Source organism: Nomia melanderi, chromosome 10, assembly GCF_051020985.1.
Source record: "Nomia melanderi isolate GNS246 chromosome 10, iyNomMela1, whole genome shotgun sequence".
Taxonomy (NCBI): domain Eukaryota; kingdom Metazoa; phylum Arthropoda; class Insecta; order Hymenoptera; family Halictidae; genus Nomia; species Nomia melanderi.
Window position 1 is genome coordinate 7,260,254 of NC_135008.1, and position 15,780 is coordinate 7,276,033.

At 40.5% G+C, this 15,780-nt stretch overlaps 1 protein-coding gene across 2 annotated transcripts in view; it reads left to right on the forward strand.

Annotated features, from left to right (window-relative positions):
- LOC116429807 (uncharacterized) overlaps positions 1 to 15,780 on the forward strand; it is a 39,015-nt gene extending 23,235 nt beyond the window's left edge. The window contains exons 2-5 of one of the 2 annotated variants that reach the window (XR_012999542.1): positions 7,204 to 7,402; positions 9,380 to 9,485; positions 10,871 to 13,925; positions 15,127 to 15,780. Coding sequence is in view for 1 of the 2 variants with exons in the window: in XM_031983149.2 (XP_031839009.2) it covers positions 7,204 to 7,402; positions 9,380 to 9,485; positions 10,871 to 11,096 (531 nt within the window). In the remaining variant the exon portion in view is untranslated. Of the gene's footprint in view, positions 1 to 7,203; positions 7,403 to 9,379; positions 9,486 to 10,870 lie in introns of both variants that reach the window. The other variant, XM_031983149.2, reaches the window with a different exon arrangement.

A 15,780-nucleotide genomic window follows, 5' to 3' on the forward strand; every position in this document is an offset into this window, starting at 1 on the left:
CAACGAGCTGTCAAACACTTCCATCCCGATGATTCGGCAGATACCCGCCCGCCTGGGGGGCACGTGCTCCCTGTCTCTCTCCGGGTCAGGGTCTTCCGCGTGGAAAAAGCTCCTCGAGCCGCGATCTCCGAGAATCGCACGCAAAAAGTGTGAATTCAGCGCGGACGACCCGCACGCTCTCTTTCCCTGCGGAATCCTCTGCTCGAACGGCGAGGTTGCACGCTCCGACGAGTGAAAGATCGAGCTACTTGACTGGTTAACACTCATCGTTAACCCTAGTCCTTATGGATCGTTGTCAAATCGGTATCACGTTGACTATCGTGAGAATTCTGACGGTTTTCCGTGTCGCTTATTCCTTCGTGACAAATCGAAACAATTATGAATACATTTACTTGGAATAATAACAAAAGTAAATTGCTTATTCCATGAAAATCAGACTTTCCTTGTTCTATTTCCTTGTTTTGATTCATGTTTAATTGCGTTACAATTGGATAGCAGGGTAAGGATTGTAGTTGGGAATAATTCAGAATCGTTTCTATTTATGTTTGCCGCAAAGTAGTAACTGATGCATAGGACGCTTAAGATTCTGGTAGCAATCAGCGCGCCAATGCATGCCAAGAGAATCCTATTATTATCATAGATCGTGGGTTTTGTTGCGAATTCGAAATGACTCGAAGTGACGTCAACGAAGGAGACTTGAATAGGAAGATTTTGTTTGTGTCAAACACTAGGAGACAGACACGTAGCGTTGCTTCTTGTTATGCAACGATGTTTCTTCGAAAATTTTCCGTCCACCGCTGGGAACGTTATATTTCTCGCCTTTTTAAACGCTGAAGTTTGCGATCGCGAGTTACCTCTCGATTCGCAATCCAATGCTGCAATCTTCCGCCGAATGCTCGTAATTCAGCGAGTTTCGCTCGTTACGCGGTAGTCGAAGAATATTATTCGCGTGGACCTCACGGCGAACAGAAGTTGACGGACGGAAAATCTCCCGCCGCGCTGAATCCTTGGAATATTACGCTTCCCACGCGAACACCTGAGGCGAACAGCTGGATGCTTTGTCTAACCTTCTTTCTCTGCACTCACGAATATTCCAACGTTAATCGCGTGCAGAAGTGTAATTGCATTCCGTACATTTTGCAAAATCTGGAGAACACATTCGGCTGCATACGTAGTATTCACTAGTGCGTTCGAGTTCATTAATTTTAATGAAATTGTTCAAACGTTACGTGAAACATGTCGCAGATAGCGTTCCTAGGAAAACTCCGGGCATTTTCTGGATTTTAACCCTTTGCGGACGGGTGTCGGCATTTCGACGAGACGAAATGTTCAGATTTGGAAGACTAAATTGCGGACAAATGATCTAATTCATCGAACAGCAAGAGATCAGCGCTCAGTTTTCTTGTTTTTTATTCGTTAACACGTTCACGCCGGCGCTGTAATTTCCACTCTTTCCCATTTGGCGGCTGAATTCTCAAAATTGATAAAAATATTGAAATGATCAATAAGTAAATTAATTCTCAACTATATGGCAATGTTTTCTAATTGCTAAACCACTTGACGAGCCACATATTTGATGCTACGCACCGTCTAATGAGCCATCAATGTTACGCACTGTCCAATGTGATAAGGTGGAATGGGGTAAGTGCATAAACGGGCTCTTATTAATATAATACGAGAGAAATTGCAATGTATAATATGCAGTAATCTACTGAAAGTTAATACCATCCTATCCACGTAGGTGTCGCCCAATTAATGAGGGGAATCCCCGGTTTATGCCAACCAGTTCGAAAGCACCACATGTAAACAGCACGTCTATTTTGACGTCATCATAAATGTGCTGCGGTTTTTAAGGAAATTGTATGTTCTGTGTTATTATTTTTGGTAAGTAATAAAGAATATTGTTTATATTTCACTTCAAATAAATAATTTCCGTTGAATTATTGAAATTTATTGGGAAAAACAGTAGTGTGCTCTTATCTTGTAAATATTGAGACAAGGGGCAAGTGCGTCCCTTGTGGTGGGGTAAGAGCATATGGCTGTGCACATGCCCCAGAAAATGTCCTGCTTGATTATTTCTTGTTTTACATCTCTGAATAATATACTTATAGTAATTAGCTACGTTGAATAAATACGTTTCACTAATTCCTTTGTATTTATTTATTTATTTTATTTATCTGCTCTACTCCAAAACGAAACAACATATTTGAATGCGGTAAAAAGTATTTTGTAGCGAACATATCAATAGTTATACTCTTGCCTCGTAGCATATGATATAAGACTTCGAATCGGTTTTAATGGTCGGTTGTGCACGTGCCCCATTTTCAGGGAAAGTGCACAGTTGTTGGATTTTTTACAATTTTCATAAAAAATTAAAATATACAAGTGAAATTGGCGTTTTTGTCAATGTTAATTAAAGCGTATTAACTCGAGTATTCGTTGATTTCAATAAATGTTAAAGTATTATAAAACAAATTAAAGATATATGGGTTGAAAGTCAAATTTACTAAAAACTGGGGTGCACTTACTCCACTCCACCTTATCTTACTGTGAGCCACCGGTGGTACACGCCGGTGTGAACGCATTAAACAATTGATATATAATTTAGCTTCGAGATCGAGTTTTGTATGTTTCGAAGAATCTTCGTTCGCAAAGAGTTAAACTTCCCTGACTAATCTCATGTTTATGGCCCGAGGTGCTCTCGGTGTTCACTTTGAAGCTCACATCAACATTTAATTCAATTACGATATCAAATCTCAAATTCCAAATTCCAAATATCAACGTCCAAATCGTAAATCTCAAATTCCAAATTCTAGATTCTAAATTCTAAATTTTAAATTTCGAATGAAAAGAGATTCGCTAACATTTACATTCGTTAAAATAACTTTAAATTCTTCGCCACGAGGCTACCGTAAAGTCATACGGAACGGATTAATCGAGATGGTTAGAAGATTTCGCTGTACGTTTCTCTCGCGGCGATCCGTTTCATCTGATCCCCCGTCGCCATATTTTCCTATCACCGACATCCCACGCACGGATTAGAATCACATGACCGGCAACGCATAGTGAACATCCCGGGCGATAATCCCCGGAACATCCGGTGGCCACCATTCCGCGTACGTCTCTCGTTGTCACGCGCGCGCGGGGAGCCATTTTTCTCTCGCTAGCAGGTCTCTTCCCCTCCGTCCACGTAATACGTATATGGGAGACCACATTCCAGATAAGGGATACGGATCTGCACAACCGCCATTATTCGAACCTTCAGGGAATTCCGACGCTGAAGGAATTTGACCGTAATATGCCACCCCTATCAAATTGTAACCCCGGGTGTCGGACCGCGAATTTTTGTTTAATCGTTCGAGGGTGGGGATATTTTTCAAGAAAGTTTTTAAATATTTCCCATAGAGAACTGAATTGAAACGAGTTTCTAAGGGACGGGCTTTTTGAACGGTTTTCCTTGGAAAGGGAGCTTAAAAGTTGTTAAAATATTAACGTGTCATGGCTGACTTCGTATACGTGTTGATCATGCCATGGAATTGCTTGAAAGTGAGATGAAACGGTAAGAATAAAAGTATTTAGTAACGTGAGTAATAAAATAATAGTGTAGCGTAGAGGCTATGGTACCAAATGTTTAGTAATTATTTGTAACACCATTTATCTTTGTAATGAAAGTGTCATTAATATTGTATAGAACACTGAGCATTCCGTCGACGTGTCGAGAAATCACTATATTATTATTAGCTTACTGCCCATTCACCAGTTTTTCTAATTGCTACGTCTAAGCAATGAGTTGCCCCTGAGGAATTTCATCGCTTCATTTCGACCGGAATTTTAATCACCCCTGGAAGTACCATTGGCGCGTGTTCAGGGGACGAGAAGCTGGATTATCCGATAATAGTAAGGATTTCGAGCTTGAAAGCTATTAAAGATTAATTTTGATAGTGACGCATTGAGAGAATCAATCGGACTCCATTATGGTTCCAAACGTGCAAAGTATTTGAAACAAGGATTATCTCGTATTGCATAGTGTATCTTACGAAGTATATAGCTGGGATTTCACAGGATTTTAGCGGATATCGGTTTACCGATCGATAAGATTATCACTCGGACAAATTTATACCCCGATTCAGTTCATGTTTCTCTAGTAAACACGATATCTATATTTGTACAATCAATTGTGTCACCGAATACTGATCGATCGCCAGTTTAAGCGTTAATGATGGTACCTATGAACTGGGTCGTGTCTGTCCATTCGGTTAATATACGGTATCGCCGATTCGTGGACTGAATTTCAATAAAGAGCACATTAGCCGGACAATGTTTTGTGAGCGATCCGACTGAAATGCAATTGTACAGTGCGTTACTGACACGATCCCAGGCTTAATCCTTTGCGGACGAAGATTCTTTGAAAGGTACGAAACCTTCAACAGACGAAGGTAAATTATCTACCAATTGCTTAATCAGTAGGAAAGAAGGAAACTTTGCGCTGGTATTTTGCTGTTTGAGTAATTCAATCATTCGTTTCTGATTTAGTCTTCTTAATATGAACATTTCGCCTCGTTGAAACGTCGGCATTCGTTCGCAAAGGGTTAAAAGTGAAGAGAAACAAGGTGGAGCATGCGGCCGAATTACTTTTGCTTTCCTGCCTCTCTTCACTTTTGGGCCACAGGGATCATGTCAGTAACGCACTGTACACACAGAGGGAATCTCGATCATCCTCTAAGTTCCTGCCATGAAGGCCTACCAAAGAGGACCCCCATGGGCGTGGAAGATTAACACGTTGACTGCCACGTCGGTCTCCGATGACCGGAGCTTTCAAATTACTTGACAGTAGTTTAATTTGTCATGTAACTAATGTCGAATGGAAATATTTCATAGCGTAAGTTATATATATAACAGTGTGACGTAAGCATTGCGATAGCAAATAATAAGCAACAGTTCCTCCTTATCTTTGTTACAAAAGAATAATAAAACTCTGAAGGTTTTCGTGGCAGTCAACGTGTTAAGCTCAATCAGCTGAGACTGTAGCCTTACCAGTGTTGCTTCCCGGGGATGACTTTCATGGTAGCGCCGAGCTCACATTCCAAAACTTTACCAGATTTCCTGTGTGGTCCAGGAGCAGGTGGGATGTTGCTCACGCGCCGAAACGGGCTTGCAGCCACTGCCACTACGAAGCCAATGCCTATGTCCGGACGGGTTACATTGCATTGCCCACGGACACCTGGACCCTGTAGTATCAATTATTGTAGGTCTATCGATGGGACTTGTTCGGCTTCACACATACATGCGTAAGCAATGCCTGCCAGATCGAGGTGTCCACACCAAGGCTTGGTGTTGAGCTTCGCAGTTCGATACGGCGATGCTCTGGCTCAGTTTCAGATTAGTGATGCTGAGCCTGAATGAAATATGATAAATAATGAGATTTTCGTTGAGTTGTAACCGGATCGATGTCGATATGTTAAGTTGTGGAATTCTTGATGAGAAATTCCGTCGATTTGTGTTGTGGAGGAGCTCTTCGTTAGAGACTCCGTGGAACTCTTGGTTAGAAATTCGCTGATATGTGTTAAGATCTACCCTTAAATAGGTGGCCGTAAGGGTAGCGTCGGGGGATGAGACACGCGGATTGGTCGTTTCCTAGATTTCTACGTTTTGGACCGGGAGGAGGCCGTTTTTCCTGGTTGGTGACGGTCACCGGAGAGTTGACCGCCTCCAAGTCCATCGGTCACCTGCAGGTATCGAGAGTACCTTCGCGTGACGTCATGGACATTCCGCGTGCCTCGACCGTAGGTGAAAAACTGTATGAAGCTCCTTAATCCTAATAAAACGTGCAAAGAGTAAATATCTGAAATGCAAAAATACTAATCCTCGAACAGCTGAGGGTGGTTGTTGAAGGTAATGGTCGATGGCTTCATAAAGTTATTTGAGCTACGATCCCTTGAAAGGTTTAGAGGAACGTTGACGTAACGGTGTTTCAGTTTGGGACACCGAGCGTCAACACTTGGTTAGAGCCTAGTTCGGGCACTCTGGAACCGCCAATTTCCATACGATCGCCACGTGGCCACGATGGACACTATACATTCAGTAGGCACTCCATGCGTCGGCTACCCAAAGCTAAAACGTCATAACAGCAACAGGGGATCTCTTGCTGTGCTGCTTGACGCGACGGACTTAGTGTGTGTGTGACTGTTCTAAAAGATCTCACGCCAGAGTCGTAAACACGTGAGACAATGGACGGGTCTGCGCTCCATTTCGGCTATTCAGACCCATATTCCCCGGCCTAGACATCAAGAGATCTCCTTACACATGTAGGTCCTTCCAAGAAACATTGTACTCGGACCCTTGTGTCCCTAGGACTCCATAAAGATAAGACAAAACGAAATACGAATGTTGGTTACATTACACTTTGTCGTATTCTGTATCGTCTGGTTTCTTTGTTACACGGTTCAGCTAATAACAACAATGCGTGACATCTGAGATCACTGCTGTTCTAGAGTTGCTCAATAGAGCAACGCGACCGGGAAAAGTGTAAATAGGAAATTCACCTCCATGTTCATTCTCTGTCGTATCTCGCTTCGTCGCATTCTGTTTTGTAAGATAATCCCGCGTTTCCTCAATCGGTAGTTTCTTAACCCTTGCCCCACGATTGATTTCTCAACTGTGATCAACATCGCAAGTTTGTCGTTAATAATTTATTGGAAACAGAGAAAAATTCGATGTATGGTCTACGTCGAAATTTGCTCTGCAATATAATTTATAACAGAAAAATAGTATTTCATTGGAATTCACGAGAACTGCGTGATATTTATATTTGTTAAAGTCTGTTTAAAATCTTCGCCACGGGTCTCACACGTTATTGTAAGGCAAGGGGTTAACACGTTCGCTGCCAGCGCTTATTTCGGTCTCCTCAATTATAATTTTACATTCAGTTTCGTTTGCGTTCTCCGTTGTGCCTCCCGACCAGTAACGACTAGTCACAGTTGAGGCATCACTGTTGCCATAGCTACCTAACAAGTGGGACATTGTGAATGGAGGAGTCCTTTTGCCCTTGTGACCGGTTCGTTTGTAGCTAATCGTCCAACTAACGATCGATGGACAACAACGCAACGTTGATCGGCCGTGAACAGCTTTGAGTTGTTCGTTAACAATAGGGGTTAGCTGATTGTCCGCTGTACGCCGCGTTGAACTTGCCGCATCAATTTGCAGAGTGCCAGCACCAGCAACAATGGCGGCGGCGGCGTCAATCTGGGACCAATGCCCGGAGGTCGTAGGATACCCTCGCAGCAATCTTTTAACTCGTCGAAGAACAACCATTCCCATCATTCCCGGCATCAGACGAACTCGGTGCCGCCGTCCACGCCGCGTAATGTCTGCCAGCTGCCCGAAATAGCTGCTCGCTGTATACGTAAGTAAATACATTTCTTTCTCTCTCGATACTGCCACTCCGACGACGCATACATACGCAGCGCGCGTACGTCTTTAGCGGGTTCACTGTTGTTAGGGTCACAAGTCGAATTACTGTAATACCGAACTAACCCCTCGCTCCGAGGTTCTTCCTTGATATTGACCGACCGTCATTGATTGTTGGGAAAATGCGAGAAATTCGAGGCAGATTCTATGTCCATGTTCGCTCTGTAGCATGATGATCGATAAAAGAGATATTTCAGTTGAATTCGGAAGAGTTTAGTAATATTGATGGTTCAGTTCTGTTTAACACGTTGACTGCCACGAGAATTTCCAGCGTTTTGAATAGCAACACTTATTATTTGGACCGTTTATTTTGAAAATGGTGTAAGCACATTTTATAAAGAAAACGAGGTATTACGTAATTTGTGCTTAATTTAGTGTAAACCTTTTATTTATAACTAGTCAATATTTAATATCTTAGAAAATGTCAATGCTTTGTTGAATTTAAAATTGGACAGTAAAAGAAATTGTGTAGCCATTGATAATGAAATAAAATTGATTCATTAAATTTTAATGACAAAGGCGAATGATATTGAAAATAATTATTACTTAGTATCACAGTGGTCATATTACGCTATGATCTAGTTACTTATGTTACTAAATATTTTCATTTGAAATGAAGCTTTTCATTGTAATTGTTCTTCAGCAATTTTGAAGCACCTGTCATCGGCAGTTTACGTGTTGACGTTTTCATGGACACGATATAGATGTGGTTAATTGCTTCAGTGTTGCCGCTATTGGTTCCAGTAACTTGAAACCATAATCGAGTAGCATTGAATCATCACGTATAGAACGAAAAGATTGCAAACGAAGAATTCAATCATTCGAAGAACGGAACATCCTTTTCAAAAATCCTCTCGGAAGAACGAACTTTTTCACAATACAGATTTTTCTTTTGTGAATAATCCTCCAGCAGCTGCACGACAACTAAAAGGCATGAAAAAATATTTAATCCGATAACATCGACGTACCTTGGGCCACAAGATTTCGAACGGGTTTACTGCGACCCCGAAAAATCCAATTTCGTTCCTTTCGGCGTTCTTTCGATACGCGTTTCCGGCGTAAAAAAGCAGAACTTCGCGTTCCGCGTATGAGTTCGTTCGATCATTCGCTAGCGACGTCGCTGTCGATTCCAACGTGTGTCCGTTTAATCCTGCCGATCGAGTTCGTGTTCCGTTCCGCCAGAGTCCGCCCACGCTCGACGACCAATGATCCTTGATACGCTTTCAAACTTGCCACGTTTGTCGATAAGACTCGTTCCAAATTTCGTTCCCCGAAATTCCTGAGTTCGCGGATGTCGGCTCGGCCTTTTACATCCAAGCTAAATTGATTCGGACATCGGAGTCGTGGGTTTTGACGCGATCTGGCTTTTGCACCCGCGATTGACGCGCAATCGTTCAGCGGTTCAGCCGTTTCCAGTAATTTCGTTCGGATCACTGAATTATTTTAACATTTTCCCGTTAGCAGAGCATTGCTATTTAGCTCGTTTAGTCCTTCCTTTTTATTTAGTACGCATTCACGATTCACTGAATAGCTGTTTCGCTTTGATGAAACACGATTTTTAAAAATCTGTCGCGTGAGTTCAATTAAAGTTGATGAGAAAAATTTCAATTGATCAAGTTTTCCTCATTCAATCGCGTCGCCATTTTCAGACGTAGGTGGTCTAACAGTGAGATTCATGTAGAACAAATTTATAGGTGGTGAAAGTGGTTAGTATAATGATAAAACGCATTACAGTCATTGCTGCGTACGCCCACCAGAATTGTAGGTATTCATTACGGTAATAGCTCGTGATAATAATACACGCGGTCGATTGGCTGTTACTTTCTAAATCGTGGTCGGACAGAAATAAGGAGATTGTTGGCAGCGACGATGCGTTCACTGTTCGATGGTCGCTTTTCTTCTTTTTTTACAGACACCAAGTCGTCCTCGAGGAACCTCGTGTCGAGGAGGAATCAACAAGGGAATACGAAGACGTTGCTGCTGATAAGTACCGTCTTCATTCTACTGAATTTACCGAGGTGAGCACTAGATCCACCGATTTCCCGTTTTGTAGCTGCATTCCGGTGGAATTGTGACGAATAAATACGAAGGTGTACACCGCAAAAATTGTGCAAACAAGCGTTTCTTTAGACAAGATCGAAGAAATTGTGTAACATTGAATGCTTTCTTCGCGGTTTGCCTCGGAAAATCGGAAGGCAAATGAAACGGATCTTCGATTGTACGGAATTTTTCGTTTTATATTCTTCATTCAGTATTTTTACAAGCTGCACGCGCATAAAGTCTCGCGGTTTAGTTACTGTATTCAACGTATTGTTAGTTTTCTCTGCACATTGGCTTTCGACTGCGTGCAAGTAGTATAAGTCGACCACTGGTCAGTCAACACTTCCTTCGTGTGGGTTTCTCGGTTTGTTGTCTTCTTGGCTAACAATCTGTGCTAGTCAGTTTTGAACGGTGAAGATTATTTTTGAAAGAGGGAACGCTTGCATTATTAGTAAATTCGTAAATCGGAATGGCTAAAGGAGTTACTGAATATTTAAGGATTATATGAAAGATTAAAAGGAACGATTAAATTCCTGGGAATCTAGGAACTACCGAAGCCATTATTAAACGAATCACCAAATTTCTACTAATTTAGGAACGCAGAAGCTGTTACACTTCTAGCGATCGAACCGTTGCTACGGTTGTTAGTAATTTTCTGCGGTTTCAGTAATTACTAATGGAAGCAATCAAGTTTCTAATGGCACAGTAATTACTACAGAAACGATTACACCTAAACGAGTTTAGTAATTACCGCGGAAGATATCAAATTTTCAGTGATTTACGTCAGAGTACATTAATACCTAAGGATTCAATCCTAGAAAAAGATACTCAATTTGTACGATTTTAGTAACCATTACAAAAGTCATTAGATACGTAAGAATTCATCGATTCCGCTAATCTAGAAATTACTCGGCAGGAGTCGTTATATTCCCAATGATTTACTAATCTCCACCTTTTGCTCTTCAGAGGCGCCTCTCAGTCAATTGATTTGACACAGAAAAATTGTAAATTTCGACATTTAATACTAAATCCTGTACAGTGCATCAATATGCGAAATATCGAAAGGGAATAGTCTTCATCAACGTATGTGCAATTTCAGAAAATGTCATCTGCATCTCGTTAGGAAGTATTAAGTCCAATGACAAACTTCTGGGGAGCAAAGGGTTAATATCTAAGGATTCCATTCCAACGGAAGTTATTCAATTCGTACGAATTTAGTGAGCATTGAATATGTAGGAATTCATATCGTACCAGAGGAGCAATTAAATTCCCAGGAATACAGGAATTACTCGAGGAATGTAGGGGAAGAGGACGAGGCTGGTTTCGAGCGTGGTTAAAAATGGATTTCCCTGTTTACTTCCAGCTACGTGATCCGGCTGTGCGTGTTCTTCTTTACGCTAGCCCACAAGAACAAGCCCGACCTGCTCTGGTGTCTGCAGCAGTTCTTCATGCTACTCTACTACACGAATTTCAGCATCAACTTCCTGCTGTACGCGATGTGCGGCGTCACTTTCCGACGGTGTCTCCAGCAGCTGATGCGCAAGGTGTTCAAGAGCTTGACCACTTACCACTGCAACCCGCAGCGATAGATGAGACCGTCGTTCCGACGGCGCCGCCGCCGTTGGAACGATGATCTCGCTGATTCTGTGAGCATCCTCTGAACGAGACGCAGACGGTTTGCCAACCACTTCGCGGCCAGGGACGAACGTTGCAGTATTGAAAACGATAATACCTCAGGAGGCGTCTGGTTTATGGTCACGAAACGGCTGAACGAACCGATTTCCACTTTCACGCGAAGCATTCGGCGCACCGGAGACGATCGCGGGACATTGTCTCGATAAAAATATATTGGAGATAAGAAAAATATAAGAAACGTTGAATATTCGTAACATTCTAAAGATTTTTCGAGAGTCACGGGAGAACGATATCGATGAACGAGCTTCCGGAAGCAACGCGACGCGTTCCACATCGAGCTAGATTAACATTAGAACTACTAGATACGTTAAATTGACCAATCGATTATTCCTTCTTTTGTAATCACCGACAACGTGCAGATACTTGTTCGAGGAATTATTGAAGAAGCTTATTTAGTAATATCGAAACTCAGATATAGTCAGTTGAAATCTTGATGACTACACATTGACTTTTATAAAGAAACTTTGAAAAGACAGTTTAAGCGGTAGTTCTAGTGTTAACCCATTGGGAACGAATGTCATTTCAGAGGCATCAAGGTTTCATTTCTCGAGGGAGAAGTTGTAAATAAATAATTTAATTGTTCGGATAAAGGAAGATCAGTGTATAATACTCTTTCTTCTAATATTTAAGAGTTTTATATATAATTTAGCTTTATACGTTGAAAGTCTTTAAATAACTGCACAAATCCTCGTCTGCGAACGGTTAAACGCGTTCAATGATCGACTTCCTGCGTGAACAACGCGGAATCCTTTCGGATTCATACGAAATATCGTTTTAGCTGTTGCCAATCCTTACACTTCGGAGTGAACGGAACGAGCATGGAATTTTTGCCTTCTCGGCAAATTGTTCGCCACGAGGTAAGTCGTCGAGTTTTGTTAACACTAGAACTACCGAGTTCATCGGGGTTGACACGTGAATTTTTTCCGATTTTAGAAACTATTTGCTTTCGAGATCATTTCCGATAGTATTTACATGAGTATTACTAAGAAAATATCCAAATGAATATTATTGTAAATAAGTACTTGCTAAATAGAACAATAATCGCACAACGAGACAATTGAGAGTCGTTGTTTCTACGGGTACGGTAGTTCTAGCGTTAGACACATCACAGAGGAGAGAGAGTTGATTATCGCCGTTGGGTTCCGACGTTCATGCAAATTCAGATTTTGCGTCAGGATCGCGTGTTAATGAACAGTTCTCGCATACCGGGCGAAACATCGCGGCAGCGTTATAACGGTGGCGAGTTTGTTATCAATGCGATGTGTGTTTATCGCGTGGAGCGCACACCATAAATAATTGTCTCGAGATAACGACCTCCGGCGCTTGATAGAGGAGATCGTTGTTGTTGATCTTTCCAACGCAACACTTCACGCTGCGACAACGGAAAAGAGAGACAGCCTCGGCACACATCGTTATCTGCCACTTTTCCCTTGTTTACAATTACCGTGGAAAATCACGAATATTCAGTGTACACTTAACCTGTTCGTTTATCAAAGATGATCGAGTTCGAAAGTTGAGAAATATTCGATTAACACTATTTTCACGTGTATAGAATTTTATAAACATTATTCGGTAAATTTTTACGTTCACGAAATAGTTTGGAATAAATGCTTCGTTCATCGGGGTTTCGAACAGTTCTAGATTCGATTGAATCTAGATTGATCGATCTGCTTCGGACGAATGCCTTCGTATTGGCGACATTGCGTTTTTTATATCGAAAATCGCAAGTTACTCGGAAGTTTTTCAGTAGAAATATTTGAACATTTTCTGACGAGATAAACACGATATTTCGTGAAACTAAGTGGAAGAGAAATCATGTACATTAGAAGAAAAGGCTATTTTAATTCAATATTTCTCCAATTGATGCGTTATACAAGGTATAATATTAAATATCTAATTTTACAGTTTCACCGTATGAAATCTGGCGGTGAATGAGTCACCTCTCGAGTGCAAAGGGTTAAGAGTTTGAAATATAATTTAGCTTCATACGGAAAAGAGTTTTGAAATTCCAATTCTCGTCTGCAAAGGATTGCTATGTCACGCGAATTCCGACTGATTTTCTTGATATATCCGACGAAACTAATTCTATTCTGTTCATAAGACACCAGAAGGGAATCTCCACGAAGAATGTCAGGTTTCCTGTTTCTGTTTCGTTAAGAAAATTGTGTTGATGGTAGGGGATTTCGACGAACGCTGATTCGGTGGCCGACGTGTCAATGTCTCCAGATATCTAATAAAGAAGACGGAGATAGATCTAACTGTCAGAGAGTGTTTAGAAGTTTGTCACGAAATGTGACAAGCCTCGCAGAAAGTTTTAGACTCTTATTAGGTATAACATCAGTGCTTCGTCGAAACAATTTTAACGGCCGCTGTCACGTACACAGTTTCATTAGCCAGCGATTATGGCGAACTTGAAGCAATTATTACATAATTCGAGGTGATAGAATACATAATGCATTGTGAGCCTTTTAAAAACGACCCAGAAGGGAACATTGGAACGTGAAAACTGTTATTATGAGACACGTTTCCCGAGACAACAATTTCGTTGTTATCTTCCGGATAAATTCACGAATTATTTTACAAACGGCTGGATAAATATTATTCTTACGTTCCACGAAACAACGATTTCGTTATTTTCTCTCGAATAAATATATTAATTATTTTACAAACGACTCAGAGAGAAACATTGAAACGTGGCAAATATGATTATTACGCAGTTTAAGGTAAACATTTGTTATTTCCCCTTGAACAATATACTAATTAGTTTAACGATCACCGGACAAGCATCGTTGAATCTTGAAAGTATGAATTTGCATGGAACTCGTAACCCGACCGGTAAAAAAAAATAACTTAAGAGCGTTCGTTGCATTTCGCGAACGAGGCGAAGCGTTTGAGCACTGGAGTATGTATTATATAATTTCGGCTACGTATCGGGTGTCCCCGAAATCGTGTCAAAATCGAGAGGAGGACTCGTGGAAAATAATTATTAGACTGCGGATTTTTGTGTATTTATAGAGGATGGAAATCGAACGAACGTAATAAACTGTGAAATGTTGCAAAATTTAATGATGCCTATATTTCAACGTTAACACACCGAAACCATTAATAGACGATGTAAACTTCTGTTCTATCCCAGCCTTCCTAAACTGTATTAAGAAAATTATGTTTTCCATAAAGATTCGCAGTATAATAGTAATATTAATAATAAGAATAATAATAACAATAACAGTAATAATAAAAATAATAATAATGAATGTTTGTACACTAAAACCAAAGAATGTAATATTGAATTTAACGAGAATTTAATATTGAACAAAAGAGATGGAATTCCAAGGAATTTTTACCTTATTCTTTACCGGAAGATCTTCATAATCTGTTCAACGAAGAATGGACCGAAGTATTCGGAAGCTAAATGGTTGGTGCAGTCTTCGGTAAATTTCGAGGAAAGTTTGAGTAACTTTATAAAACGAAACACGCAAGCCTTCGTCACGTTGAAAAGTGATCGTTTTAATTCTTTCAACAGGCTCCAATATTGCACCAGTTGTAATATTAAATATTTCAATGAATCTTAAAGAAACTACCCTGAAATTATTCGATTTTCCGCGCATCCAAATTTTCTGATAAGAAGGAAAATAAAAGATCGAAGGAATGTTATAGCATTTCTAATTTTCGATAGGAGTACTATAAAAATTAGTTGCAGTCGCTGATAGATTACAAAACAATTGTTTCCATGATAATTCTCGTATGTTCTTGATTATTTTAAACGAATAATTTACAAATTTCTAAACAGATCATTTCCGAGTGGCCAATGATTTGCGAATTTTGAAATAGATCATTTCCGAACGATTAATAACCTCGGAATCATTTCCGCGGAACTGCACGAACCTTTTTGGATGGTAAATAATTCGTTTGTCGCGATTTCAGAGACGCTTCGACGACTCGTTCGAATTTGGTAATTCAAAGCAGAACGAGAGAGAGAGAGAGAGAGAGAGAGAGAGGAAGAGAGAGAAAGAGGGAGGCTAAGTTAATTCAAGAAATCGAAGAGTCTTTCAGGAACGATCGAAAGTTGCGAAAGTAAAGTTAAAGCGAAGTAATCGTCTGTACTGTAAAAACGAGGAAACTGTGCGGGTGTATGTGTGTATGCGCGTGATCCCCGAAGACCCGCGCGTTGAATGTGTGCGCTGTTACGAAGGAGGGTTGTTATCGATGAATGTGAACCAATTTGCATCCGTAAACGTGATCTTCTTTTACACTAGGGAATCGACTACTTTCAAGCACCGTCATCGTATGTAAATATTGTACTGTAATTTATTCATTGTATACAATACGAGCACTATTATTCGATCAAATATGTAGTGTCCAGTGTAATATACATATATATAGACATATATGTTATATATACATATAATGTGAAATGTGGTCAATGTTATTGCTGTCAATTCCCCATCAAACAAATACTCGGAAAAGAATTTAAACGAAAATATTCATCTTTTTTTCGCAACGTTTCTTAAGGAGATATGATATTTTAAAATGTCCTTTGTTTGTAATCTTCTTTGTTTTTTATAGAATTCGAAGTGA